The following is a 26,458-nucleotide window of genomic DNA, read 5'->3' as shown; positions in this document are numbered from 1 at the left end:
GTGTCAAATACAGGGGAAGGGGGGGCGTAGATCTCACCCTCAAACCTCACAATGCACCCATTAAATTTATGCTGAACTCCCACACACAAACCAAACCAGCACCATCCTCTTCTCCTGAAACGAACTGCATTGGAGCAAGCTCCATTAGGCCATCAACATCTGCGGCATCGGTCCGTCCGGACTGCTAAAACCCCTCGTAGCCTGCGTGCAGCTGATCGCCCCGCACACCCTTTCCTCGCCGCGGCCGCCGCGGGGCTGCCCGAGTCCAGCATCGACGCGCTGGTTGCCGCCGTGGGTTGCCGGTCGGGCTGCCGTTGCGGGCGTGGAGGGCGCCACGCCCGAGGTTTGGGAACGCGACTGTCATGGCAGGCAGGGGCAGTACAAGAATTGCGTTACGGGAGGGCGTGGGCGAGCGTGACAATGCGGTTTTTGAGGGGATGTCGGGGATCTGATGGCGGAGGAAATTGAGGTGCCGGTTGAGAAGATGCCGAAGAGGGAAAAAAAGGTGCGGAAGGGGGAGGATTAGGAAAATGCTTTGCTAGGTCTTCAGGCAAGTTGTAGCGCCGACGGAAGGAGAACTTTGTCTTTTGGGCTGGATTTTGCAGCACACGGTCGAATACTCAGAGTTACCAACTCATTTCTCGGCTTCCAACTAAAAAAGAAACAATCCTGAACCACGCGTAGGTACTGCGGCGGCGTGGAATGGACAAACAGGCTTTTGGGTAGTGATATGAAACCCTCGTAATCGTGCTGTGGCCAAAAAAAACTTCCCAAGTTGAGTTGAGCATAGCCACAAGCAAAAGAACAATCGCCATCCATGTTATCGTGGGTTAGATTAATCAGCCTAGTATCAAACCTGATCAATGGGCTGGTGATAAAGTCGTAAAGCTAGCTATAATTGATCCAGCCTGGCCATACGGATGGCGGAACCTCTAATAATAAGTTCGCCCTTGCAAGCTTAAACATCCGTCAGTATCTAATGGCTTCAACTTCCTAGCAGTTACGGCTTCCAGCGGAGCATAGTCATGGAAGCCTTCGGGAACTCGTAGGGACCCTTTCCGTCCCACTTGCTTTCCGTGATGCCCACCTCCTGCTTTTCCTCAGTGTTGCGACTGTTCACGTTCGGCCCCGTGACGGTGTAGACCTCAATATCCCCATCGTCGGCCTGTTTAACCCCATTCAGTTGAGTAGAAAAGCTCTTATCCTCGTGGATGTTGACCACAACCAAAGAAACAACCCCCTCGTCGTTAATGGACGCGCTGACATCGAGCCACGGCGTCTCGATTGTGCCCCTGATCCACACTGGCTTGGTCGGACCATCGTACTCCCCGCTCTGCACATGCACCGCGACGGTGTGACCACGCATGTACTTGCTGAACAGCAAAAGGGGCCACCAGGTAGTCTGCTTGTAGATGCCCTTTTTGCTCGTCATGAGCGGGGATATGACGTTGACCGACTGGGCAATGTTGGCCATCCCAATGTGCTTGGCCTGGCGTACAAAGACGTTGAGCCAAACGGCCACGGCGAGCGCGTCGGAGAGCGTGTATTTCTCTTCGGCGCCCTCGTGGCCCAGGGCTCGCTCCGGGTCCCAGACGTTCCACTCGTCAAAGCATATCTTCTGCTTGGGTATGCTGGGCGGCACCTTGTTCTCGATGCGAGCGAGGTCTATGAGTGAGGACGTGATCTCGATGGCGCGTTCCGCCGACCTGGGTGCCGTGGCGTTCTTGAGGTGCTCGGCCGAGGCGGTGTAGATGTGAATGCTGTGCATGTCGATGAGGGTTGCGCTGCCCTTGAGGACGGAGAATGAAGGAGATATGCACTCGTGGGTGACGTAGTAGTCCCATGTTGAGTAGCCATTCTCACCGCAGAGAATGAGTTGGATCGTGGGGTCGATTAGTTTCAGTGCTTTTGCCCACTGCCATGCCTTTTTCGCGTAGTCTTCTTTGTTCATCTGTGCAACCTGCCAGTCGCCGTAGCACTCATTTCCCAAGGCCCAATATTTGACCTGTGAAATAGTAAGTTATGAGCCATTTGGTAAAGCCATTTCTTTTTAGAAGAGCTACCGACATTGTATGGTTTGTCTCTCCCGTTTTGCCTACGAAGGTTGGCGTAATGGCTATCGGCACTTGAGTTGCAGTACTCAAGCCATCCCATAGCTTTGTAACGTTAGCCTTATCCAGCACTTTTTAAATGCTATAACGGAGAGAGAATAGCCCGGGGTATCAAGTACAAACCTTCGTCAAGAGTTCCAGTGCCGAAATTCAGTGCAATATAAGGCTCCGTTCCCACAATCTCGCACCATTTCATGAACTCGTCTGTTCCAAACTCGTTTGGTTCAATGCCTTTCCAGGCAAGCTCGAGCCTAAAGAACAGCCCAGAATTAGAAGACTCTCGTGGTCCTTTGCGCTACATGGATCACCCTTACTTCTTTGGGCGCTTTTCCTTCGGACCGATTCCTTCTTGCCAGTGGTAGGTTGCGACAAAGTTACCTCCGGGATATCGAACGACAGGGCAGTTGAGCTCTTTAAATGCTTCTATGACATCCGTACGGAAGCCATGCTGATCGGATAGGGAGTTGCCAGGGTCGTAAATTCCCCCATAGATGCAACGTCCCATGTGCCTGAGATGGATTGTCAGTGGATTGAGCCATTGTTCACCCTCCCCAATTGGTAATTAGAATAGACGGATATGTGTACTTACTCTGTAAAGCCACCATAGGTATTGTCTTCAATTTTGGCAATCTTGTGAGCTGGATTGACAAAGATTGCTGGCTCAGCATGGTCCGATTGGCGTGTAAACGTTGCCATGTTGAGTGTGTCGGCGACTTTCCACTTGGTTGTGAATGTGACTATCACGTTCTCTCTGTGTACCGAATAGTCAGAACCGTGAGAGATGTCAAAACCATGAGGTTTCAGTGACCCCTAACGCCATCACATCCGATCTTGACATTTCGTAAACAATATCAGGCCATAAGCAGCCCATGGGCGTTGGAGGTACTGGCGGGGTAAGGCCGTGTCAGGATTGATTTAACCCGATTTCCCGGCACAACGCGGGGGTGCTCGTGGCCATGTCTTGTGGTTAATTGGAGCGCTAAAAGGCCGAGACGGATAAAACGGTGTTTTTCGGGGTTGATCTCCATCGTTCTGTTTGGGGTTGTGATGGGCTTGCGCGAATCTCTGCGAGTATGGTTGACATTGGGTGGCAGAAATTGATGCTAACAGTATCATATTGACATTATTGGGGTATTGAAAATAAGATTATCTTGCAAATGCTAAAAATAAGTTTAGCAAGAGAAAAAGTTGATTATTTGCAGAGGAACCTTTTTTTTCAATGTTCTTTTTTTCTTTTCTTTTCGCGATTTACGAGCATGTAGTGTAACATGACAATGACCACAATCATCAAGACACACCTCGGAGATTTTCGCTTAACCCCATACTTCCCCAACTTCTACCCCGCTCTCAGGCTTACATTTGCCTTGCCGGGCTGCTTGCCTTGCACTGCGACTGCTACCTTACTGCCCTGAAGTGCCTGGTTAAGGTGCTCCTACCTTGCTTCAACCTGCCTCCAATTCCATGTCTTGCTTCCCAACTCGGCAACTCCCCTACCGACATCTCCACATCTGCTGCACATCTCACTCTCCTCCGACTACTTACTATGTAAATCTTCAACCATGGAACGCTGCATCGAGGATGTTTTGTTTTTACTGGATGGCAGGGCGAGCACGTCTCGTGATAAACAAGGCCTGTTTCCTCACCATCTTCCACCAACGGTAAACGTTTTATGACGACGAGGTTAGCTTAAAAGGCTGGCTCTGCCTCGTGTCCATGTCATATTTCTATACTTGGAAATATAATTCTTGATCCATCCGTTCCGCGTGAATTCTCGTATCATTCATTGTTGACCTACTTTTGTTTGTGTTTATCCTGTTGAACCCGCCGTGTGCATCAGCACCAACTATGGGACTCCCTCCAAAAGTCTATCAAGTCTGTCGTGCCTTTTAACAGTCTTGTATATTCCACAGCAATCTTCCACTGACTAAATCTTTCCCAGTGGCTGATCGGCGTCTTCGCGTCGCTTGGGTCGGCCACATATGGCTATGACTTGGGTATCATCGCCCAAGTCATCTCCGCACCTTCGTTTCTCAAGCGCGTCGGTGACAACCCGGCCGAGATCGGTGGCATCGTCTCCATCTTCACCGGCGGAGCATTCTTCGGCGCTCTGGCCGCGGCGCCGACGGCCGACCGTCTGGGCCGCAAGTTCTGCATAATGATCGGTGCCACCATATTCATCGCAGGCGGCCTCTTGCAGGCTCTGGCCCAGAATACAGCGTACATGATGGCCGGCCGTGGCATCGGGGGGATTGGAATCGGCGCCATGATCATGATAATACCCGTGTATCAGGCCGAACTGACCCACCCCAGCATCCGAGGCACCGTCACGGCACTGCAGCAGTTCATGCTCGGGGTGGGGGCTCTCTTCGCCGGTTGGTTCTCGTACGGCATGACGGTGGGGGTTTCGGACGAGAACGAGAACCAATGGCGCATCTCGCTGGGGCTTCAAGTCGTGCCGGCCGGCATCCTCGCCTTGTTGATCATGCTGTTCCCCGAATCCCCCCGGTGGCTAATCGACCATGGCAAGGCCGAGAAAGGTCTGGAGACGCTGGCCAAGCTGCACGCCCACGGGGACGTCAACGACCCCTGGGTGCAGGCGGAATACTCTCAGATCAAAGAGTCGATCGACACGGAGCACGAGACCGAGGCCAAGTCGTACACGGAGCTGTTCCGCGACAAGTCCTGCCTCCGCCGCCTCTGGCTCGCGGCCTCCATCCAGGCGTCGGTGCAGATGACGGGCGTGTCGAGCATCCAGTACTACAGCGTCGCGATATTCGCAAAGATGGGCATCTCGGGCAGCGACACCCTCAAGTACCAAGCCATCTCTGGAATCTGGGCTCTGGTGGCGCAGGCGCTCTGCATGGCCTTTGTCGACCGTCTGGGCCGGCGTTGGCCTCTAATCCTGGGAAACGTGTTCAACTGCGTATCATTCATCATCACCACCGCCCTTCTGGCCTCTTTTCCGCCGGGCGAGTCGGGTGGGAATATATCGGCCAGCTGGGCCTTCATCGTCATGACGTGGCTTTATAACTTTTCCTTTAGCGCCACGTGCGGCCCGCTGTCGTGGATCATTCCTGCAGAAATCTTTGACACGAAGACACGTGCCAAAGGTGTTAGCATCGCCACGGCTGTCAGTCTAGCCTTCAACGCCATGATCGGACAGTGTTCATCTGTTGCTTTGGATGATGAGACGGGGATAGGCTGGAGGTGGTATATTTTGTTTATTGTGAGCTATGGCACGATTATGTTTTCTTTTCCTTTTGTCTTTTCTTTTTTTCTTCTTTTTTCTTTTGGCTCAGTCAACTTGAGGTTTCCAAAAAGAATAAACTAACTGCTGGGTTTTCAAGGTTTGCAACGCAACCAACGCCATCTATTTTTGGGCCGTGCTTCCCGAGACTGCACGCCGACCCCTCGAGGAGATGCGCTACCTCTTCACGGAAGCACCATTCTTCATCCCGACCATGGACCCGAGCAGGGCGTACTCGAACGATCTGGCCGACAGGCTTGAACAAGCAGAGCGAAAGCAGGATGCAGCTGTCGAGGGACGTGATGAAACACACGTTTGAGTAGAAGAATGCGACGAGGGGAGAGAGAAAAAAAAAAAAAAAAAAATATTAGGCGAGCCGGCCGAGTTGACTTATTTTGGTGCTATTTTAACCGAATGTCACTCATGCTAACTGTACTCCGCTTGGCTGACATGAAATGCCGATCTTGGCGCATATTTGGATCTGTGTTTTTGACTAACGAAAGAGGATAAGATAAGATTAAGGATAAGAATAAGAATACGGAAAAAAAAGGGCTAGGTGTTTTTTTTTTCTCCGATTGTCCGAGCCCGAAATTATCCATCACTACAACATGTTTGCTGTCCAGTACGACGTCGTTGGTAGTACTTGTACGGTGAGTATTTACCAGCGGTGGGTGTGTACACAACGTACTTGCAGAATGTCGTCCCACTCTGGTCCCGGTTTTCGGTTGTTGATGTACCGAATCTAAGCAGACATAAAACTGATTTACTACATGAGGGGTAAAAGATCCAATTACCGACCTTACTGCGTAATTGCTTAGAAAAATCTGCCGGATGCAGCCACAACCGTTGATCTTCTAATGCACTTTGCCTCTTTCGTATGCTAGCCCACGTCTTGTTAAGCTCGCTTGACTAACAATACTGCGGGCCGTCTTACCATCCATTTGCCCTCGTCAGCTCGGAATGAGCTTCCTGGTTACATCCGAGTGATTAGTGTGACAACTATTCGGAAGGTAGAAAATCCTTTATCTTCTCGTATGGAAGATGTGCGCGGATGCCAACGAGCAAGAGAATAAAATCCTTCAAAGGTTGAGGAAGAATAAAAAAAAAAAAAGATAAAGGCAGCGCTGTGGCTAAGCAGTTTGGCGCAGATTTATTTTTTGGAACCCGCGAATGTCACATAACAGGGAAGAGGAGGGGCTTAGGAAGACCTTGGCATCCATCAAGACCAATCTAAATCCCTGCAAGACAATAAGAAGAAAAAAAAAGGGGGGATTGTCTCCCTCCCTTGGACCAACACTAGCCTGCCAACTGTCTAGCCTTGCTTGCCTGCTAGTTGCTTAGCAATATCTGTACAGTAGACTGTCCTGAACTTGCGTTAAAACGGTCGCTAGCTATGCCGGTATCAGCCGTAGCGCCAAGGCGGGGATAGTAAAGAGTCCGAAATCGCCACATTTATGACGAAGAGCAGGAACAGGTCTGTTCAGCTATAAGCACCAGTATGTACAGTATGTAGGTAGCCTGGCTTGCCTGGCTATTTTTGCGACCGGCCGGTCGGGTCCATATGTGGATTAATGCCATCCAGTGTAGCGCAGCATATTACTTATACCGGTGCAACTACATACGGTACCTAGATACCATGTAGGTACATACAGTATAGGTATATACCCTTCACATCCACTATTTCCAGTAATGCTGGTACAGTATAGCATAAGACTCATAATGATATGAGATGACGATTCCTCCAGACTGTAGGATCTGTTTCATTACTCGCCAATACAGTCATCTGTATGTTTTTATTGGGCCCACGATTGGTTTGATGTTGGGAACCCTCTAGGCTCCCACGTCGACAAACACCCTGTCCGGCAGGGAAGAGACTCCTTTGTAACCATACTAGGTATAGACTTAGTTCCAACGCTTAGTGGATCCTGAGGCGTTCCCCCCCACGATGACGGCTTGCAGACACCGTCACCATTTCGGGGTGTCGGATTGATCGTATAACCCGATTCCTACTTTCATTTGGCCTTGAGGGTCGGGGGGAAAAACAGGGTATTTGTCAACTATGTACTGTGTCCAAGTACTATGGGTAGCAGGCAGATCTACTTCGTACTAGTGCCATCAAATCGGCAACAGGCCGAACTGCGGGGCTGAAAAGTTGATGGGAATGCGTTCTTTTTTTTTCTTTTTCGTCTTGGTCTCTTTTTCTATTTCTTTCGCTTCCATCCGAAAATATAAGAGATGAGGTATTGGCAGCCTTTTTTTCTCACGACCTTATTTGTTGTGACTGAAAAGGGTAACAACGCTCCCTGCAGAGGCGTATAAACCTAGTCGCCCATACACAGTATACTGTTCTCGAATCAACAGAACATTTTTGTCTGATCGAGAGTTTGGACGAGGATAACAAGAGACAAGGCTGCAGGTCCAGGTACCGCGCAAAAGAACGGAAAAAAGAAGGAGAAGCAGATTTCACAAAAAGATCAGAAGAAAACAAATACACCTTTTTTTTTCCTACTCGCTGCCAAAGATGTCGACAGCACAACTGGCCGATGTCGTGGCCGACAGGCTGCCGCTCATCGCGTCGGCGGCCGTCATACTGGGCGTGACTCTCGTCATCCAGTACTTCTTCTTCAAGGACCCCTTGGCCAACGTCCCGTTTGTCGGCACCGAGTTTGGCGGGGAGGATGCCCGGAGGGAGCAGTACCTCAAGGACGCAAAGCCCTTCTATCTGGAGGGTTTTCGCATGAACAAGGTGCACAAGATTACGTCGCCGAGATGTGAGTTGGAGCTATTCTTTTTTTTTCTGTTTTGATATGGTGCACAAGAGTTGAGAAGAGACAAAAAAAGGCGACTGGCTGACTTTTATGCCTGTTTCAAATTTTTATAGCCGACACCACTGTCTCTATTCCTGCCGAGTTCCTCGAGGAGCTCAAGAAGCTGCCCGATGACACCGTCAGCTTTGGCGGTGCCGTTAACGAGGTTTGTACTGTCGATATTGATGTCCATGTGTTACTACTTTAGACAAGGGTGGGAGTTGCTGACCCTGATACGTTTTATATATAGATCATGGCGGGCAAATACACTGGAATAGACGGGGTTGAGCCAACCGGACCGGTAAGTTTGCTGTCGACCGTGAATATAACCTCCAAATCACTTATATTAACACGTTTGACAACATAGCACCTAGTCAAAAGCCACCTTACTCCAGCCCTGGGTATGTACAACCCAAACACGAAGTTACAGGATGCGTATAACGGCCATTGTGGCCAAATAGTATGACAAACACTAACAAGTCTGCTCCTACAGCCAAAATCAACCCCGTCCTGACCGAAGAAGTCGCCCGCACCGTCCGCGAGGAGTTCGGCTCGCTCGAGGACTGGACCGAGGTCAACATCAACAGCAAGCTCCTCCGCATCGTCGCCATCGTTTCCGGCCGCATCTTCCTCGGCCCGGAGCTGTGCCACAACGAAAAGTACATCGAGTCGGCCATCCACTACACCATCGAGGTCAACATGGGTCGCCAGGCCATCTTCGCACTCCCGGCGTGGCAGCGACCGTTCCGCGCCTGGTTCCTGCCCGAGATCAAGAACCTGCAGAAGCGCGAGAGGGACTTTTACGCCCTCATCGAGCCCATCGTCCGCGCCCGCAGGGAGGCCAGGAGGAGCGATCCAAACTACCAGGCCCCCGACGACATGCTCACCTGGCTCGAGGACTCACAGGGCAAGACCACCAACAAAAGCATCCGAGAGATTGCTAGGCTTCAGCTTGGTCTCAGTTTTGCTGCCATTCACACCACCACCATGACGACGACCAATATGTAAGCATCAAGAGAAAGGAAATCCCCAACAGAAAAGAGAGACCTAGGGATGTGAATCGTATTTTGCTAACCTACCCAACCCTTCTTCCTCCCCCGCCCCATCAAACAGCTTGTACGACCTCGCAGCCCACCCCGAGATGATCCCCGAACTCCGCGAAGAGGCAGCCTCGGCACTGGCCGCGCACGGCGGCACCTTCACCGCCCCGGCGCTGCACACGATGAAGAAGATGGACTCGGTGATGAAGGAGAGCATGCGGATGAACCCTCCGGGCTACTCCGCCTTCATGCGCAAGGTGCTCAAGCCCTTCACCCTCTCCAACGGCCAACAGATCCCCGCGGGCGTGACGATCGAGGTTCCCGGCTACGGCGTGTCGCGCGACCCCAACACGTTCCCCAACGCCGACAGCTGGGACGGCCTGCGGTTCTTCAGGCTGCGCGAGTCGGGCGAGACCATCGGAAGCACCAAGCAGGGCGGCGGGCGCGCGTCGGCCGTCGAGGTCAGCGCCCAGAACCAGTTTGTCAGCGTGTCCAAGAGCAGTCTCGGTTTCGGCTACGGTCGCCATGCTTGCCCTGGTAGGTTCTTTGCGTCGAACGAGGTCAAGATGATCCTGGCCAGGCTGGTTCTCAACTACGACATGAAGCTGCCCGCTGGTGAGACGGAGAGGTACAAGAACATTGAGGCTGCTGGAGCGGTAAGTATCGTCTTGTTGATGGATTTCCCCTTGATATGGCGCGAGCGATGCTGACTGACTGCCCTTCCCCTTAGTCTGTTCCCGACCCCTACAAGATGCTTCTTTTCAAGGAGCGGGCCTGAATTTGGCAGAGCGCCACATTGCGTTGATAGCATTGCGCAGACTTTCTTTGCCGGCATGGCATTGCGGTGTTTATTGTAGTAGAGCGTGATTGGTTAGTTTGGATCTTTAGGTACGAACAAAACTTACGAAAGGATTTAGCATGCTTGTTTTATGCAGTTGTAGCAAATGCGATTTTCATGAAGGTCAATATCGAGTTCTATGTTTGAAGTCAAAATTGTATGTCGAATTATACAGTACTTCACAAACGAAAGTTAGTTTCGATGCAAAGCCCTATGCTTTAATGGTCTCGGATTGAACGGGTTCGTCTCAACTCATTAGTTGATTCTTTCAAGTCTTCATGTAAGCTGACATCCAAACTTAACTCGTCCGTATCTTTGGTATCCATCATCTAATGTACCCTGAAGTATATACCCGAAGAGATCCATATATCAAACCACGTGCAGCGTCTTACATGCGGTCTGACTGGAATTGGCCAATTAAGTATTACTGATTTAGAGTTGGACAGAACCAGAAATGGAAACTAATCGCAAAAAGTCACCGAGACCGTCATCAAAAGTGTCCGATGCCATGTGAGAAGGATATATAAAGGTTGCCTGTGGTGATTGTAAACCGATAATTATTTATCCAAGAAAAAACAAGTAAGAATAAGAAACAAAATAAATATCAATAATAATCCAGACAAAAATTAAATATCCAAAAAAAAAATGACAGCAACCTCAACAATCACCGACACCATGCTGTCATCCCTGAACCCAAACCCCGAAACCCCCATAGAGCTCCTCCGCCTCGGCTCAGAAGACTACACCACGCACCGACCCAAACTGCTACGGTCCAACAACCCCGAAAACGAGCACATCCAGCCCGCCGCCATCGCCCTGCCCCGGACCGCAGATGAAGTCGCGCGCGTGGTGCGGTGGGCGACGTCGTGCGGGCTGCAGCCCGTGGTCCGCGGGGCCGGCAACGACTTTTTCTCTCGCAGCATCGCCGACGGCGCGCTCGTCATCGACATGCGGCATATGAACTGCATCCAGGTCGACGAGGCAGGGGAGACGGTGCAGGTCGGCGGTGGGGTTGTGGCGCAGGACCTGGTCAAGACGCTTGCGGAGCGTGGGCTCATGACCCCGATCGGGAACACGTGGATCCTTGGCTATACCGGCTGGGCGATCAATGGTGGCTATGGGCCGTATACGAACCTCTGCGGGATGGGTTTTGAGCAGATCGTCGGGGCGCAGCTGGTCAATGCCAAGGGTGAAGTGGTCGATGCCACGGAGGAGATGCTCGAGGGCGTCAGGGGTATGCTGGGCCACTTGGGGGTGGTAACGAGCTTGACGGTCAAGACTTACCCCAGATATGATGTGAGTTCTTGCATCTTCTCTATACTCTACGACCCATGTTACTATCTCAGGCATTTTCTGACACCATCTCCAGACTTTGTCCGGCCGGCTCATCTTTGACTCGACCGACCTCCGCAAAACAATCACCGAATACCTTAAAACACAGCCAGGCCTCCCCGTACCCAAGGAGCTGACATACCACCACTTTATCATGTTCAACCCGCAGATGGGCAAGAAAGTCTTTGCCATCGTGTGGACCTGGGCCGGCGCCGACCTGGAGCAGGGCAAAGCCACACTCCAAGCCTGGAAGGACAAGCTACCGCTCCTCGTCGCCAGCGCGGTGGAGGTCCAATCGGAAACGCAAAGGCAAGAGAGCATGCCGTCCTTCAGCGGCGGCATGGGCAGTCAGCGGTCAGCCTTCCTCGCGCGGCAGCCGACGGGCGAGCCCGATGACGAGCTGACCGCTCTCCTCCTCGACGGCGCCGAAGCGATGCCGATGGGATACCTTGGGCCCGGCATTTCGTGGTCCGGGACCGTGGCCATCGATCCCGCCCGGACGCCGGCGAACATGTTTATCGGGCACGACCACTCGTACTTTTCCTGCTCGTCTGTGGTGTTTGCGGGAAACTACACACAGGAGGTGGACGTCTGGGCCGCTGGGCTGGCGAGGCAGGTCTATGCGCTGCCGAGGAACGATGTCCTGCCCGGTGGGTTCCCCGGGACGACGCCGCCGGGGGAGAAGACGGCGGCGCAGGTGTTTGGTGACAAGTGGCCTAGGGCGAGTGAGCTCAAGAGGAGGTACGACCCGGATAATGTGTTTTGTCATGCAATTCCTAAGATGTAGGGTTTTGGATATTTTACAGCACATCAAGTTGCAAATTACACGACTTCACTTCCTACGAGTTTAGTCTAGACGAGGATGTGACAAAAAATACCAGATGGATTTAGGACTCGGCGCTAACCACGAACTTCCTATAGTGGAAGGTGGAGAAGGCGGTACTTGCACGGATTTAGTGCTACTTGGGGACTTGGATTAAAAATTTAGTTTAACTTAGCTGGAAAATTGGTTATATACAGTAATGCCTAGGTCCTGTCTATCAGGCCCTCCTCTATATTCAACGAAGATTAAATCTGGCAGTTACTCAGCCATGCCCCCCCGTCCCAAGAGTGTACAATCAAAATTAAGTTCTCTCACAGCTAGAGGGTGTAATTCTAGTAGGTAAGAGTCGTAGTATTATATCAAAACTCAACAACAGAATGTTGAGACAAAACATAACAATAAAAGCCGACTTCCGGGATGTGAAGTGTGATAAGCTAGACCCTTTGTTGAATTGTACCAGACTTGTCCAATCGCTCGCCTTCCAAGCGACAGGCTCGGCATCGCCGGCACGGTCGAATGCACCCACCAGTATCGACCAGAGGGGATCTTCGTGTGACTTTGTGTCAACCATGTCGACTCTGAGACCCAGTTGGTCTTTGAGGAAGCTGAGCCGCTCTTGCCCGACGTCGCTCTTCCCGAAGGAGATGAACTGTATCGCCGCATACACGAATTTGTAGGCTTTGGAGATCTCCGGCAAGCCGTCCACAAAGTCTCGAATGCGTTCGTCTACATCGCACAGTCCCCGGTCCCTATTCCTGTCGCCCCAGATGCCGTCCGTGAGCACCAGTATGCTGGTTCTCACCGGCCTGGAGGTCGAAGACTCAAATAGTGAGCTCAGGAAGCTTTTCCTGTCGTCATCGCTGGTGATATTCTCTTTGACTCCTTTGAGAACATGTTTTAGTGTTGGGGCCATTCCATTGCTGTTATTGTTTTGTTGCCAATGACCCAAGACTTTTCTCACACCTTTCACGTTGGTGACCTGGTGGTGTTTGGTTGGATTAGACGTAAAGTAAACCTTGATGCTACCATTGGCTGCATTTTTGACTGCGTAGGTAATTGCTCTCACGACTTTCCGCACATCTGATTTCATCTCCCACATGCCAGCGGAGTCGTCAATTACCAGAACCTAATTTTTGTTTAAGAAAACGTTTTTAGTTCCAGCACTTCTCTTGCGTCGCATAGGATAATGACTGACTTACATGATTGTGCGATTCAAAGGTTTCCTCGACATCTCGCAAAAACCTGCTTATCTTATTCCCAGGATCGTGTTTTTTTCCAGTGCTATGAAAAGTGTCAAGATCATTGGCCTTGACGCCAGGATGCTTGCAAGGGAGTTGGCTGTTGTGCGTTGTCGCGGGATGTACAGGAGGAACATCACCTACAGCCACGGCTTCGTCATTCTGTACGTCTAGGTCCGTGGCGTTAACTGGTAAGGTTGTCGCCATCGCAGATGTGTTTGGCGAGTGATGCTTTGGAGAGCTGGGGCCCTCGTCCGGCGGTGGCGGCTTCCAGGAATCCAAAACAGCCCGCAATTCCTTCGCGATATCTTCGATGGCCAATCTGGCTTCCGGTTGTGGAAGCAGCACTTTTTTCAACACTGTACCAACAAGCCCTTTCGTCCATTTATCGCAGTTACACATGCCCCGGAGGATTTTGTCTTCGACTTTCCTCACCGTCTTAAGGATTTTTTCCCCGTCATGAAAGACGTACGTATAGCCCCTTTTGGCCAGGACCCGATGAAGCGTCTGAATCTCATTCTTCCTCTTGTCCGCAAAGCCCACGCGGGATGCATTACCGCGGACAGCCCATATGATCGAGTCTAACATGACGCAGCCCACGGCCCAAACCTCCGCTGCCACCGTGAATTTCATCTTGAAATCTCGGAACTCTTCTTCCTGTACCAGGAGCTCGGGTGCGCTGTACGTCAAATCACCTCCTCTATCACGGCTGTGAGGCTGTGAGCCTTCGTTGAAGATAAGCCTGCTACTCAGGCCGTAATCTCCAAGCTTCAATCGGATCTTGCGAGTGCCATCAGCTTTGGGCACCGACCCGAATCGGGGGTCATCGCAGAAGACAAAGATATTGCCCGGTTTGATGTCTTGGTGGACGTAGCCCATTATCGAGAGGGCTCTTATTGCCATTGGTATGTCGAGCAGGGCAGCGTAGAACTGGTAGCGGTCATGTGCGTTATTGAGAGGTTCTGGGTTGTTGTTGAAATAGTCGAGGAGACTACCCCCCGTCGCGTATTCAAGTATAATGCCCCTGTGATTATTCTGCTCGAAAATACCGTGGCACAACAGGAAGAAGTCGGAAGGTTTCTTTCCTCTTTGGGATTTGAGTCGAAGCTCACGGTAGAGCCGTGCCTCGTCTTCAAACGTGGCTGTCGGAGGGCCTGGTGGAAAGATCTTGATTACAAGGAAATCCTTCTGGATTTGGGCAAAAGGAGCCAAAGTCAGCTTAATCTCCTGCCGCAAAAAGACCAAACGAAGAACCAAGGAAAGAGGTCAATAGGTTTGTAGCCCAAGTCTCTCAGTTATAACACGCCCATAAACGTACATCACTGGGCTTTGAACCGTCGTATCGAGCGTACTTGGAGATGGTTGGAGAGTGATTCCCACCGTCTCGCAGCACGCTAATGAACTTCAGATGCAGCGTCAAGTCGGATCCTAGTTGCTGGTCCCAGAGGCCGGTTTCGATTCCGACTGGACTGAAGAGGAGTTGCTCGCGATGGAAGGATTCACCATCCTCACGTTCGTTGTCTGGGAATATGCAATTTACGACGTCTTTGCTCAAGGGAAACGTCAACTCTCCAGCTCTGAAGCGGTAGAAGTACTCCAGTCTTTTCTTCAAATGAGTGCAAAATCTGTCTCCCATCAGTATCAGGATGGATGTTATGACCAGGTACTGCCCGCTTAGCATATCTTTTTCCAACCTGAGTGCCTTGCGGAAGCAGTCGATTCGTTCCTTGGTCCACCACCTCTGCAGCTCGATGGCGGGGATGAACGGTCGGGGCGTGTCTCCTAGATGTCTGTCAATGACAACGCCATTGCGCCTGGGTTCTGGGCTCGTTGCCCAGTTCTTGAAGGCGATCGACAGTTTGTATGCGTAGTCGGGCATTTTCGGCTATTCACTATAGCTGTTAGGTCGCCTCACTAGTGATGAGTAGCTTCCCGCCATGAATGATTGTAGTTGATGATCGTTGGAACGGCGCAGAAAGGTACCTATATATCGCACTGTAGAAATAAGCGACATAGTCCAGCGCCTATATACTAGATGGGTCTCGTCAAGGTTTTGTCCTATTCCTGCCCGAACGAAGGGGTATCATTGTGCAGTTTTGCCAACCAAGATTGTAACTTTTGGTCAGTCTGTTGATATTTTTGTCTTCCCTTAGCTTATGCGTCCAGGAATTGGTTGAGGGGTTGAGTTATGTCGTCACCAATTCTTATCCCGAGGGAGCTGTGTAGTGGCTTGCTTCCGTGGCTTTTGGTGCTCTGGAAAAGAAAGAAAAAAGAAAAAAAAACCATCACCTTCTCTGCCAAGCCCCCCCATGCTTCCATGCTTCCATGCTTCCATGCTTCCATGCTTCCATGCTGGGGTTATTGGAGGCCTCCCTAAATTATTTGATTCGGATGTGAAGGTGACCCACACTAACGTACACATGCAGCCTGAATTATAGGGTAGGAGAGCCATGTATTGGGTTGAGTAGCGCTATCTAGCCAAAAGAGCGTGGAAGCTCTTCTATCCTGCTCCTATCGTGGACTCAGCGCTAGCTGTCATGTGATGACAAGATCTATTTAATCATCTAATGCAACACAAAGCTCAGATTTGCGAGATATGGGACTGGGGCTGTGGGCTGTGAGCAAACACTCACTTCCCCATGTGCCGAAGGTACCCGACTATTTGGGTGTAAGTGGGAGCTCACTTATATTATACTTATTCTCCTTATACATTTTCTTTCCTCTTTGAAGAAAATGACAGTCCCTAGGGTTGTGGGGATCAATCGAAGGATCATAGCTCGTATCTCAGTGTAATGTCTTATTATTATCTACAACCGGGCGAGATACGCCATTTTCTTTTTTGGAAGTTTTATTCCATGTGCCCAACCGCAAGCCACCTTATGTCCCTATCAATGTGATAGATCGGTTGGTATCCAAAAATCTGGTACAACCGAACCGGAAACGCAGGGAATATCCCGCAGACGGGCCATTCTCACGCAACTGTTGCAGGGTACCAGAACTAGTTCCTGCAGGGTGTGGCACCGGCAAGCCCGGGTACGGACTCCTCCATGACTCCATTTGACCAGTTGGCATCAACTCGCCACTGCAGCAGTAGATTTGGGGGGGGGGGGGTATCTAGCTTGCCGTCTCCTCCATACCCTGGCAGTCCACAGACAACATCATTGGTCACCACCTGTTCGGGCCCCAAGGAGAAAGAGCTCCTTGAAAAAAAAGCATGGAAGAGAAAAGACATGCGGCAACGGACTGCTAGACTGCTAGGGGCGGTGGGGGGTTCGGGGTGTGAACCCTGGTTTGAGGGTCCTAGATTTAGGTGGCTTGGTGTTAATGTGTCGTGCTTGGTTTTGTTTTTTTTTCTTTTTTTTTGGCAGCGACGTGCCTGGCAAGCCTAGGCTGGGTTCCTTGCAAAATAAACCTCGTGTTTTTCAAGCATAGAACCTGCTGTCTGCTAAAGAAGGGCGTGCGGCTGCCAAGGTATCCGTACTTGTTTGGTTTGTTTATGTCAAGTTTCAATCATGGTCTTTCTCCCAAGCCACACACCCCAAAAGCTCTACCCGTCGCCGCCGTATGTAAAGGTACTGTACCGAGTACAGTACAAGCGGTATGGCATGACCTAGGGAGGAATTCTGTCTTCCTCCGTTCGCTGTGTGAGCCATTTTTTCCCCCAGGCCCAGAACCCAACCATAGCCTCCTTCACCGAACCCCAAGTCCTTAGTGCCTCCTTTTTTCGCCACATGGCGTTCGCGCTCCTGCGATTATTTGTTCCAAAGATGTAGGCAATGAGCCAGCCAAGTATGGTCAGAAACATCAGCGGGAAACATATCCCGGCAAACAGGTTGAAGTACTCGGGCTTCCAACGTGGAAATCTCAGTTCTGGGTCGTTATCGTCCCATTGAAAGAGACCACTGCCTAAGAAAGTCTGGCCGCCATAAAAACTGTCAAATCTGATCAAAAAAAAATACGGAGTACCTCTTGTTTTCTTCGCCAAGGTCTACAAGGGTAGGGGAGGTACTATGGACTGTTCTGGACTCCTGGAAAAATCAAAAGCAATAAAAAGGCTGGCGAGACTTACAGCCACAAATGTTCCAGGCAGAAATATCAAGGTTACAAGTGTTATTATGTGCATCGATGCCGTTTGGCGCTCGGTCTTATCTGCAATCTTGCGCATGTCGGCTGCTGTCTGGTGCGCTGCGATGAGGAATAATTGACTGATGCTCGTATTTCTGAGCTGCATGATGGACTCGCACTGGAGATCATGGCTTAATATTCCCCGCATGGGATGCGAGTGGCTTAAAGTTAGAAAGAAAAAAAAGAACAAAAAGAAATCTTTTCTCCTGGACTTCTAGCCGCCAGAATTTTGCTTACCAGAATCTTCCCGCTAGCCACAGTCCCCAGCAGCATTTCGACGCGAGACTTTTGCAGCTTCATCATCTTGATGCAGCACTCGACTCGTTGCTGAAATACAAGCACTCCACTCTTGATCTTAACTCTCAACCCCAGTGGAAGCTCGTACGCTTGCTGCAGCAGCATGTAAAACTCGGCAAGCTCCAACATGACGTTGAGGTTCATCTCCATGATGAGGCTTGTCTGTCTCAGTCTGGCGCCCATCCTGGTCAACCGTTGTAGCTGTTCAAATCTGAAATCCTCCAGAAGTAAGAAGGGATCTACTATGACCGGGACCTTGCTTGTGCGGGGTTCAGAGGCGGCCCCAGTAACATTTTGTACTGTTGCCTGTAGACGATTAAGTGGGATACCGCGACAATCTTGGCTTGGTAGACCCTGACCCGGCATACAAGTTGATTCAGTCATGTCGCTTTTGAATGCAACCTTCATCAAAGGGTTGGTAATATCATCCTGCTGGGTTACCGGCGGGGCGATTTGCCTCAACAAGTCCGTAGTGTTGACCCGGAGTGCTTCTTCCAACTTGCCCACTGGCACATTTGCGAGGGCGACCATTATGGTGCTTAGTTCGTCCTCAATGTCCCGGATGAAGCCTGGCCAACATTCTGTGCTCCATTCAACCGCAGCCATGTGCAGATCTAGCGAGTTGAGTAGCGCTTTTGATACCAGTTCGTTCTTGGGTGATTTACTCGGGGGCCTTGCTTCTTCCTCGGTGATTTGTTGCATCCTGCGCCGCATCAAACCGTTGGCCTTGATGTTGATCCAAAATGTTTTGGCTGTCTCGACATCCAGTGAGTGATACATGGCCGTTTGCCGGAAGAACCACCCCGGTTGGCCCCTATCGGCCTCGTTCTTCTCGGCAGCCCACAAGTTGTAGCACAAGCGGAGCAGCCTACCCGACCGGCCAAGAGCTGGAATGGCAAATCTCGTTGGATGACAAAGTTCGTTTATCACATTGTCTTGATAGAAGTGCGCACTATGAATGAAGTTGTTGTCGTTGGGTGGGAGATGTCGTCCGCCGCAGAAAAGAAATAGAAGATCTAGAAACCTGGGCGAAACTTGGTGGTACGATAGGAGGTAACTCATCATCTCTCGCGAGCCACCAAGTGGTCGATTAGATATACCCGACTGGATGAAACTGCGGCGGGATTTATTAGATCAGGGCATGAATCTGCTCATGGAATACTGCGTATCAAATCCGCCAGTACGTTCTGGGCTCTGGGATAGATATTGATAGATACTGAAATGGGGCTTGCTAACATAAGACGACATCGTGGATCCTGCTTCTTTTGCTCGTAAAGTTGGAACTCTAGCTCCTCCAGCTGGCTGCATCGACTCTTGGTATAACCTGAGCTGAAGTCAGCTGTTTATAGCTTCATTTGTTGAGCCGGGTGATGGAAGAGCTCGCGCAGTCTTATTCGCAGGGATACCTTGATCATCTTGTTCCTGTAAAAGAGTCCATGAGGAAGATGAATTTCCTGTTGATGCCCCGTTTTGTGCAAATAGAGTCTTGCCACGGCTTTCAAGCAGGTTTTGGTATTCCTTCAGGGTGCGCTTGGACATGGAGGCTCCAGGCAGGTTGGTTGGGTATTCGTCCGGGTTTTGGCATGCATCAACCAGTGATTGTCGTGAAGTCTGGGGCGCTGGTGTCCCGATATTGCCCTGGGTCAGACTCGTCATTATTTTGTTCTTGGTTATAGGACACAGATGGATTAGAATGAGAGTAATGGGTTTGAAGATGCAAAAAAAGCTTCTGAGCAGAACACAATTTGGAGATGACCATAGATGACATATATATAAATCTAGGAAGATCACCATTGTCGAATACACGGCTTCGGAAGATGGGATAAACGCCATTTATATCCGTAATACCAAAAGTACCAGGGTACCTGCAGACCTATGTAATGCCACAGCTGGCCGTTCTCAACCCCGCTTCAACACCACCAATTCATATCCATCAACGTCTTTCCCGCATTGAAGTATAAACAAAGGATTCTGATAGGAGGGATGGGAAAGCCACAGACGCGTGCTTTCACCGTTTCTGTGAGTAATTAAATTAAGAGGGTTGGGGGGTAACCGTATAAGCCCTGCAAAGCCCGCTGATCTTGGCTGGATAGAAGACAAGACACCTCCACTGCTCAGGTGTCCTCATCGGGAGGTTGCTCCGCCACCTTTGTTCGGATATGCTCGATCTCGTCCTATATCAAGCTAGGGTGAGCATGAGCCAGATGACTGCTCTGAGAGCACAAAAAAAGTAACATGATGTTAGAACTGTCGCATGTGGGAAGGTTGTTACCTCGTTCAGTTGTCTTGGAAGGAGAACATGGTACACACTAGAGTTGTACTGTTGCTGTGCACACGCGCCGATGCTGGTCAGCCTCCCGTCAAACGGCGTTTTTCCTTTTATCTTTATTTTTTGTGTCGCCTTGTGCTGTTGCCCTTCAGGGTTCTTTGTCTTTTTCTACATCTTTGCGCGTGGAGACAAGAAAGTGCCTTGGCGGGAGGGATGCGTCACCAAGCAATGAGGCAGCTCCAAAAGAGGCTCAACAGCAGGTGCTCACATGCATCACAAAGAGGGTATGAAACTTACGGTAATTTCGAAGGTGTGGCCAGGAAATAGCTTTTTTTCCAGGTATTCCAGCAGGTCATCCTTCGCAAGGTGGTAGTTCCGAATGTAGTTTGCAACGCTCATTTTTTTGCTTTACCACGGCCGCGAGACTTTGAAAGTTTGAAAGGGGTGATGGCGATCTCGAATGGGCGAAACCTTTGCTGTCGAATGACCGGGTGTTAAATAGATGGATGGATGACAACACCAAGGATCGGATTGGTTGGGTTATGGGGTTTTGACGCCTTTTTTGTCGACTTTGAATACTCGTATGCAGAGAGAAATGGTTCGCACGGAGACTGGGTAAGTAGTGAGGGGGGTTGCTAGACTCCATGGTTTCTTCGGGGAGCTGAGAGATAAGGCTCTACTCAGTATGGCTAGGCGCCATTCGTGCTTTTCCTGGTGTGCTGCACCCAGCGAATGATATGAGACAGTCTTCCCAAAGCCGAGCAAAAAACTTGCTTCTTTGCGGGAATGGGGGGGAGGGGATAAACCAATTTGCTATGGCTAAATCAGCACATTCTCATAAGAGCTAGGACATGTTTCTTATATTTAACCCCCAAGCCTAAAACCTCTACGTACTTAGGCCTGGAAAGCTGAATAGCAAATATCTGTGCTGGTTTATAATAGAATGACAATAAGTGGTGTGGTTTGTATCTCCTGAGTTGGGTAAGTACGATAGCCTTCGTCAAAACCTGGTTGAAAATTTAAGAGCCTATTTACCGTTAACCTCCATGATTGGTGGGACGACCCAACCCCAATTCCTTCTAGGTATAGTCACGAATTTATGCCTGACAAGCTCCCCGCAGCTCCTTGTACTGTATACTCAGCAAAAGTAGACTCTGGTGTTCACGACATTGAGTTCACAGCCGGTTGAATCTGCATCGTGAACAGGCCATGATCATGCACCGGTTGCACTCGTAAATGAATTTGCGAAGCGTATCGCCACACTCCTCGCAGTTATGGCGACCTGCTCGATATGTCCAGCTCGCGTGACCGCACTCGTGGTTCGCTACAAGATGGGCAGCCGCTGCCCGCATCCGCTCCAGATGCTGAGCGGGATCAAGCATTCGAGTCTGCGGGTCCCTGTTGATGACTACCCTGGCCCGGTCGACAAGGCGATGCTCTTCCCAGAGCAGGCACTGGCAGTTCTTCCATATAATGCCACAGCGGTAGCAGAACTGTGCCCCGCAGCGGCATGCTGTATATATCTTGGGGTTAGCATCTGAAAACACATAAACAGAAAGTTCTTGTTTAAGCATGAAGGATGTGATCCTTGAGTCCAGGACATACTCATGTGGTAGCAGCCGGTTCCAAGCTCGACAACCCGCTTGCAATTGTGGCAACGCTGCCAACCCTGCTCCGCGGCAAGGGCGAGCACCTGCTGCAGTCCAGGATCCTCGGGACAGTCGCCAGTATGAGCCTCTCCCTTGCACGTCGTGCACGTCTTCTTCTCGCACCGGACGCAGGTGGCTATGTTCTCGGCTGTGTCGATGAAGAGCGGGGGAACAAAGTTGGAGCACTCGGGGTCGTGGCAATAGATGCGGTTGGGAGTCTCGAGCTCGAGACGTTTGGCCTTGAAACGGCCCACGAGCTCCGAGTCTAGAAAGATTCGATTGCGCTCGAGCGGGATGGGCTGCTTGCAGCAGCGAGGAGGGAATAGCGACTCGTCAATGGTGGAGGTCTCGAAAAGGGTACCAAGGCAGCCCCGGCAGTATTCGTGGGAGCAGGGGCAGCGGGCGACATCGGTGAATTCAAACTCGTCACCACAGCTGATGCAGTTTCTCTTGGGGCGGCGGACTAACGTTTGGCGACTTGCCGCCCACGAGGACGATTCCGCATGGGGAAGATCCATATCCACATCTTGGCAATACTGCTCCTCGTGGTCGGTGACATATAGGAGTTTGAGCTTGTCGATGAGCTCATCATCAAGATTCTCGATGGACTCTAGGTCGGGCTGGCTCTGCTCTCCTGCACCAAGGCACTCTTTGATGGCATCTCCATCCTTGATGACCGCTTCGGCGATGCTCTGACACAAAGCTTTGTCAGAGATAAGTTCGGCTTGAGCAGCCAGCTCAGCTCGAAGGAGCTCCGCGGCAATCTCGATATCTGGAGGTGCATCAGTTTCGCGGCCATTTCCCTTTGATCGAGCTTTAAGGGCGTCCAGGTCCTCCAGCTGTAACTGGACGATCATGGCAAGTGTTTCCGAGTCCATGTCGTATCTTTACAGCCGTAAATCCGACTAAAGGTGCCTGTTCAGTGCTTGAAGAAGAAATAGACTTGAGACAACCGGTGTTTCTTTCTCGACAGACGGGCGAGAGTACCAGAATTAGGAGGGTTCGAGGTGAGGGCAAAGTGAGTTGAGGTTGCTGCTGGAAATATTAGAGAGTATAGTTGACAGCAAAAGTCCCCAGGAAAAGCCTTCAGCCAAGTAGTATATCTATCCTCACTTGCTGGACTCCGTGTGGTGATACATAAAGATGGGCTTGATGGAAATCATCGAGGGCGAAGGCGGCAGGCAAAGTGACAAGCGAAAACGTCTAGCCTGGAAGCCCAACGTGCCAATAATCGAACGGGATAGACGCAGCATGTTTGACAGTGCCGAAACCTTGAGCCACTGTTGTTGAAATTGTTAAAGTGGCCATCCAGGTGCCTCAGTTGTAAGGCTTTGCCGATAGCGGAGCTTTGTTTGCAAACGGCGGAAGAGAGGAGGAAAAGAAGAGCAAACAGATACCGATGATAATACGGAATCTTAACAAGCGCCCAGGCCCGCACTGGTTGACAGGAGCTGCAAACCATTTATGCAGGCCGCAAAGAACAGACGTGGTCCTGCAGCCCTAATCAAAACAGTCAAAGATATCCCAAAGAACAGTTGATGGGAGAAACGCTTGCTGCATGCATGTAGGTTGGCGATTGAGACGAACTTCAGATTAGAATCAAACAAGAAATTAGCCGCCAACCTAAAAGAGAAACTCCGCCGCATAAAACATGGCGGGGTTGATGTCATGATGCGGCTGAGGGTGGAACTAGACCTATATGTGCTGAAATATATATCTGTTTGTTACAAATGAGACTCGCTGTATTGCTTTGGTGGAAAAAGACTATGCTAACTGAAAAGATATAACGCCTATCAAGTAAAAAAAAAAGATTATGTCTAAACACAGGAAATGTTTATCATGTGAAACGATTGCGGTCTAAGTCCAACTTGGACGGACAGTCTAAGGAAACATCTCCCGTTCTTGTATTCAACGGGAGGGCCCGTGGGCCACCATCACGCCGCAAGCACGATACGTTGGCAGCCATATATACGAGCCCATTACATCTTGAGAGGATCCGAAGATGCCAACGGCTCTACTGGCAACTCCACCTTCTCAGCTGTCTTCTCCACAACTTTCTCCTCTGCCTTGTCCTCTGACTTGACCTCCACGTTCGCTTCGGCTTGCTCTTCCACAATCTGCTCCTCATCCGGTTTTGGTACAGCCTGCTCAGCCTCTTGCTCCAGCGACTTCTCCTGCTCCTGGCTGCTCTCCACTGGCTCGGCCACCAGAGGCTCTTCAACCAATGTGGCCACCGACTCTGCCATCGGCACAGCCTCCGGCTGCACTTCGGCGGGCTTCACAACAACCTCCTCTTCCGCCGGCTTAGAAACAGATTGTTCCTCAACTGGCTCGACCACGGGCTCCTCTGCCGACTTGGACACTGGCTCCTCTTCCGTGGGCTCAGCAGCAGTTTGTTCTTCCACGGGCTTCTCAACGATCTGCTCTTCAACTGGCTTAGCAACAGTCTGTTCTTCCACTGGCTTCTCAACAGTTTGCTCTTCCGCCGGCTTCACAACAGGCTGCTCTTCCGCCGGCTTCTTCTCCTCGCCGGCCGTCTTGGCAGTCTTCTTAGCCGTGTCCAGATCGACCAGACGAGCCGTAACCTTCCTCAGCCCGTCCTGCTGCGACTCGAGCTTGTCGTCCTCGCCGTTCAATCGCTTGCTCGCCAGCTGTGTCACACCCTCCATCTTCTCGCGGAATGCCTGGTCGTAGTACGCCATGACGGGGGCAACAGCCGACCGCGTCGACTCGACCGAGGTCCGCCTGGTCGTGGGAACATCATCTTCGTTAGAGCTGGCACCAACCACAGATACAGACATGCGGCTGGCCCGACTGGTGTTGGAGTTGGACCGACCGAGCACCGAGCTCGGTGGCTTGACCTGCTGCTGCTTCTGCTCAAACATGGCGAGCTTGCCGGCCACGCCGCCTCCGACGTCCCTGAGGGCCTTGCTGTCGGAGCCAGACATGGACTTGTTCTTGCGTCCTCCCTCGAGCTCGCGGATCCACGCCAGACGGCTCGAGGTGAGCGCCGTCGACGGCGGGCGGCTGCCCGACACGGACCGCCTGCTGTTGGTACTGCTGTTTGTGAGGGCCGGAGAGACTGGTGGCTGCCATGTCCGCCTGCGCGCGTCATCCGCAGGGGCAAGTGGTGGCCTCAGAGCCGTCACGGGCGAAGAGGTGCGCGTGCCGATGGTGTCCTTAGTGCGGTTGAGGTTGGCGCTAGCAAACTGCAGCTCCGTTGGCGAGGGCATCGAGTGGCGTTTGATGACGTCGTCGACACTACTGCCGGTACCACTGGAAGCACCCGTCACTCGCATTCCTGAGGTGTTGTTGCCGACGGATCTGAGCAGGTTCACCTGCTTGACGGAGGATTTCCCGGCACCATCCGAAGGAGCGGCTTCCAATGGTGAGGTAGGCACAGTTTGGCCGCCGCTGCTGCCAGCCCATGAGGCCCTGATGGGTTTGCGGGCAGAATGTTGTCTCTTATGTGTGGGTTTGGTTTCGCCTTCGAAACCAACGCTTGAGTCGCGGAGAGAGATGCGTATGGGTTGACCTGCCACCGAAGCTGAAGCATCATGATCGACGGAAATTGTCAACGGACGGCGACCTCTCGTATCGCTGGCCGTGGACAATTGCCTCTGAGGTTGTTGGGATATAGATTTAGTTTCATTGCTGGTATCTGGTATTGACGGCTCGGCGATGATTGATGGTTCTGGGACTGCCGGCTCGGGAATTGACGGCTCGGGCTTGGGTGGGACTGGCTTCCGACTGATGGTCTGCAGCGCGGTGGCTAGCTGATCCGTGCTTTTGGAGAACAGGTCGGCGATGGGCGTGGAGCTGTTGCGTTTGGAATCTCTACCGATTATCAGGTCGTCTTTGGGTGGTGGTGTTGGAGGAGGCGGGTCGTCATTGTCGAGCCAGCCGTCGGAAAGCCTGTAGGACCGAAGAGGTTCTAGATTGACCTCGAGTAATGGCGCTTTTAGGGAACTGATGTTGCCGACGTTGCCAACATCTCCGGCGACGTTTTTGGCATCGCCATTGTGTTTTCCCAGCAAGTGCGGCGTCGATACGGACGTCTCCAAGACACGGTGTCCTGATGGCACCTTCTGCAGCGACGGTGCATACGCGTGGCCGTTGCTGCTGCGTTTGTTAGAACCTCGCCTCACCAAGCTGGACAGCCTTTTCCATGCCGGCAACTTTCCATTGTTGTTGTTATGTTGATGCTTGTCGTTTCCCCAAATGGAAGCCATTTTTTTGTTACAGACAACCTAGATGTTCTCCATAGGTTGTCAGCGCCATGATATTTCTATCTTGACATATTAGTGTTGTCTTGGGGGTTTGGGAATTTTTGAGAAAGTCCTTCAGAGGGGCCTGTACAAAGTCGTGCCTAAAAGGGTTGATTTTGTTTCCAGGGACGGATCGCGTGGCATGCCGCAGGGGGTGTTTCAAATCTGGTACAAATAAAGAAGTGAGAGACAAAAATAGACACTGTGTTGACCATTTCGTGTGCAACGCTTTTAGGGTCATGTCTAGGCTAGAAATAATCTAGAAATTTCCGGCTTTCACACTGTGATGGCATTTCCACCCCACCCCCAAATCCATGTCAATATTTACCTAGCCAGAGTTGGATGCTCGCCCCTGAAGACAGTAGGACGCAGGGAGGTTGCAAAACAAAGGGACATGTCACGAGCAACAAAATT

At 51.2% G+C, this 26,458-nt stretch overlaps 8 protein-coding genes across 8 annotated transcripts; 3 read left to right on the top strand and 5 right to left on the bottom strand.

Moving 5' to 3' along the window:
• Positions 1-1,000: 1,000 nt before the first annotated feature.
• Positions 1,001-3,148, bottom strand: PgNI_04128 (uncharacterized protein; the record flags this gene model as incomplete). The annotated part of the gene is made up of 5 exons (XM_031124179.1): positions 2,701-3,148; positions 2,426-2,620; positions 2,235-2,362; positions 2,068-2,156; positions 1,001-2,005 (listed from the first exon to the last, which is right to left on the bottom strand). Exons 1-5 carry the CDS (start codon positions 2,805-2,807, stop codon positions 1,001-1,003), a joined length of 1,524 nt encoding a protein of 507 aa, XP_030984128.1. The 5' UTR covers positions 2,808-3,148.
• Positions 3,149-3,684: 536 nt separating this feature from the next.
• On the top strand, positions 3,685-5,810 carry PgNI_04127 (uncharacterized protein). The gene is made up of 3 exons (XM_031124178.1): positions 3,685-3,983; positions 4,051-5,337; positions 5,459-5,810. Exons 1-3 carry the CDS (start codon positions 3,957-3,959, stop codon positions 5,675-5,677), a joined length of 1,533 nt encoding a protein of 510 aa, XP_030984133.1. The 5' UTR covers positions 3,685-3,956; the 3' UTR covers positions 5,678-5,810.
• A 1,698-nt stretch (positions 5,811-7,508) lies between these two features.
• On the top strand, positions 7,509-10,273 carry PgNI_04126 (uncharacterized protein). The gene is made up of 7 exons (XM_031124177.1): positions 7,509-8,129; positions 8,240-8,331; positions 8,416-8,466; positions 8,533-8,566; positions 8,659-9,169; positions 9,279-9,861; positions 9,936-10,273. Exons 1-7 carry the CDS (start codon positions 7,880-7,882, stop codon positions 9,981-9,983), a joined length of 1,569 nt encoding a protein of 522 aa, XP_030984132.1. The 5' UTR covers positions 7,509-7,879; the 3' UTR covers positions 9,984-10,273.
• Positions 10,274-10,688: 415 nt separating this feature from the next.
• PgNI_04125 (uncharacterized protein) lies at positions 10,689-12,162 on the top strand (the record flags this gene model as incomplete). Its single annotated transcript, XM_031124176.1, has 2 exons — positions 10,689-11,339; positions 11,413-12,162. The coding sequence occupies 2 exons, from the start codon at positions 10,689-10,691 to the stop codon at positions 12,160-12,162; spliced, it is 1,401 nt and encodes a 466-aa protein (XP_030984131.1).
• A 347-nt stretch (positions 12,163-12,509) lies between these two features.
• PgNI_04124 (uncharacterized protein) lies at positions 12,510-15,315 on the bottom strand (the record flags this gene model as incomplete). Its single annotated transcript, XM_031124175.1, has 4 exons — positions 12,510-12,515; positions 12,656-13,324; positions 13,398-14,624; positions 14,755-15,315. 4 exons carry the CDS (start codon positions 15,313-15,315, stop codon positions 12,510-12,512), a joined length of 2,463 nt encoding a protein of 820 aa, XP_030984130.1.
• A 1,536-nt stretch (positions 15,316-16,851) lies between these two features.
• On the bottom strand, positions 16,852-19,609 carry PgNI_04123 (uncharacterized protein). The gene is made up of 5 exons (XM_031124174.1): positions 19,265-19,609; positions 19,095-19,197; positions 17,799-18,972; positions 17,506-17,679; positions 16,852-17,352 (listed from the first exon to the last, which is right to left on the bottom strand). The coding sequence occupies exons 1-5, from the start codon at positions 19,512-19,514 to the stop codon at positions 17,047-17,049; spliced, it is 2,007 nt and encodes a 668-aa protein (XP_030984137.1). The 5' UTR covers positions 19,515-19,609; the 3' UTR covers positions 16,852-17,046.
• Positions 19,610-21,302: 1,693 nt separating this feature from the next.
• Positions 21,303-22,654, bottom strand: PgNI_04122 (uncharacterized protein; the record flags this gene model as incomplete). Its single annotated transcript, XM_031124173.1, has 2 exons — positions 21,303-21,640; positions 21,733-22,654. 2 exons carry the CDS (start codon positions 22,652-22,654, stop codon positions 21,303-21,305), a joined length of 1,260 nt encoding a protein of 419 aa, XP_030984136.1.
• A 1,101-nt stretch (positions 22,655-23,755) lies between these two features.
• PgNI_04121 (uncharacterized protein) lies at positions 23,756-26,008 on the bottom strand (the record flags this gene model as incomplete). The annotated part of the gene is made up of 1 exon (XM_031124172.1): positions 23,756-26,008. One exon carries the CDS (start codon positions 26,006-26,008, stop codon positions 23,756-23,758), a length of 2,253 nt encoding a protein of 750 aa, XP_030984135.1.
• Between the last annotated feature and the right edge of the window lie 450 nt (positions 26,009-26,458).

The sequence above is a fragment of the Pyricularia grisea genome (assembly GCF_004355905.1).
Source record: "Pyricularia grisea strain NI907 chromosome Unknown Pyricularia_grisea_NI907_Scaffold_2, whole genome shotgun sequence".
NCBI classification, from domain to species: domain Eukaryota; kingdom Fungi; phylum Ascomycota; class Sordariomycetes; order Magnaporthales; family Pyriculariaceae; genus Pyricularia; species Pyricularia grisea.
This window is presented reverse-complemented; position numbering and strand designations above follow the sequence as displayed.

Coding starts and splice junctions, on each gene's coding strand:
- PgNI_04127 (XM_031124178.1), top strand. CDS start 3,957: ATGGGACTCCCTCCAAAAGTCTATCAA. Junction 3,984..4,050: donor TCCCTCCAAAAGTCTATCAA/GTCTGTCGTGCC, acceptor AATCTTTCCCAG/TGGCTGATCGGCGTCTTCGC. Junction 5,338..5,458: donor GGTGGTATATTTTGTTTATT/GTGAGCTATGGC, acceptor TGGGTTTTCAAG/GTTTGCAACGCAACCAACGC.
- PgNI_04126 (XM_031124177.1), top strand. CDS start 7,880: ATGTCGACAGCACAACTGGCCGATGTCGTGGCCGACAGGCTGCCGCTC. Junction 8,332..8,415: donor TTGGCGGTGCCGTTAACGAG/GTTTGTACTGTC, acceptor TTTTATATATAG/ATCATGGCGGGCAAATACAC. Junction 8,567..8,658: donor CCACCTTACTCCAGCCCTGG/GTATGTACAACC, acceptor CTGCTCCTACAG/CCAAAATCAACCCCGTCCTG.
- PgNI_04123 (XM_031124174.1), bottom strand. CDS start 19,514: ATGACGAGTCTGACCCAGGGCAATATCGGGACACCAGCGCCCCAGACT. Junction 19,198..19,264: donor ACAGGAACAAGATGATCAAG/GTATCCCTGCGA, acceptor AGCTATAAACAG/CTGACTTCAGCTCAGGTTAT. Junction 17,680..17,798: donor TGGCTAGCGGGAAGATTCTG/GTAAGCAAAATT, acceptor CATGATCTCCAG/TGCGAGTCCATCATGCAGCT.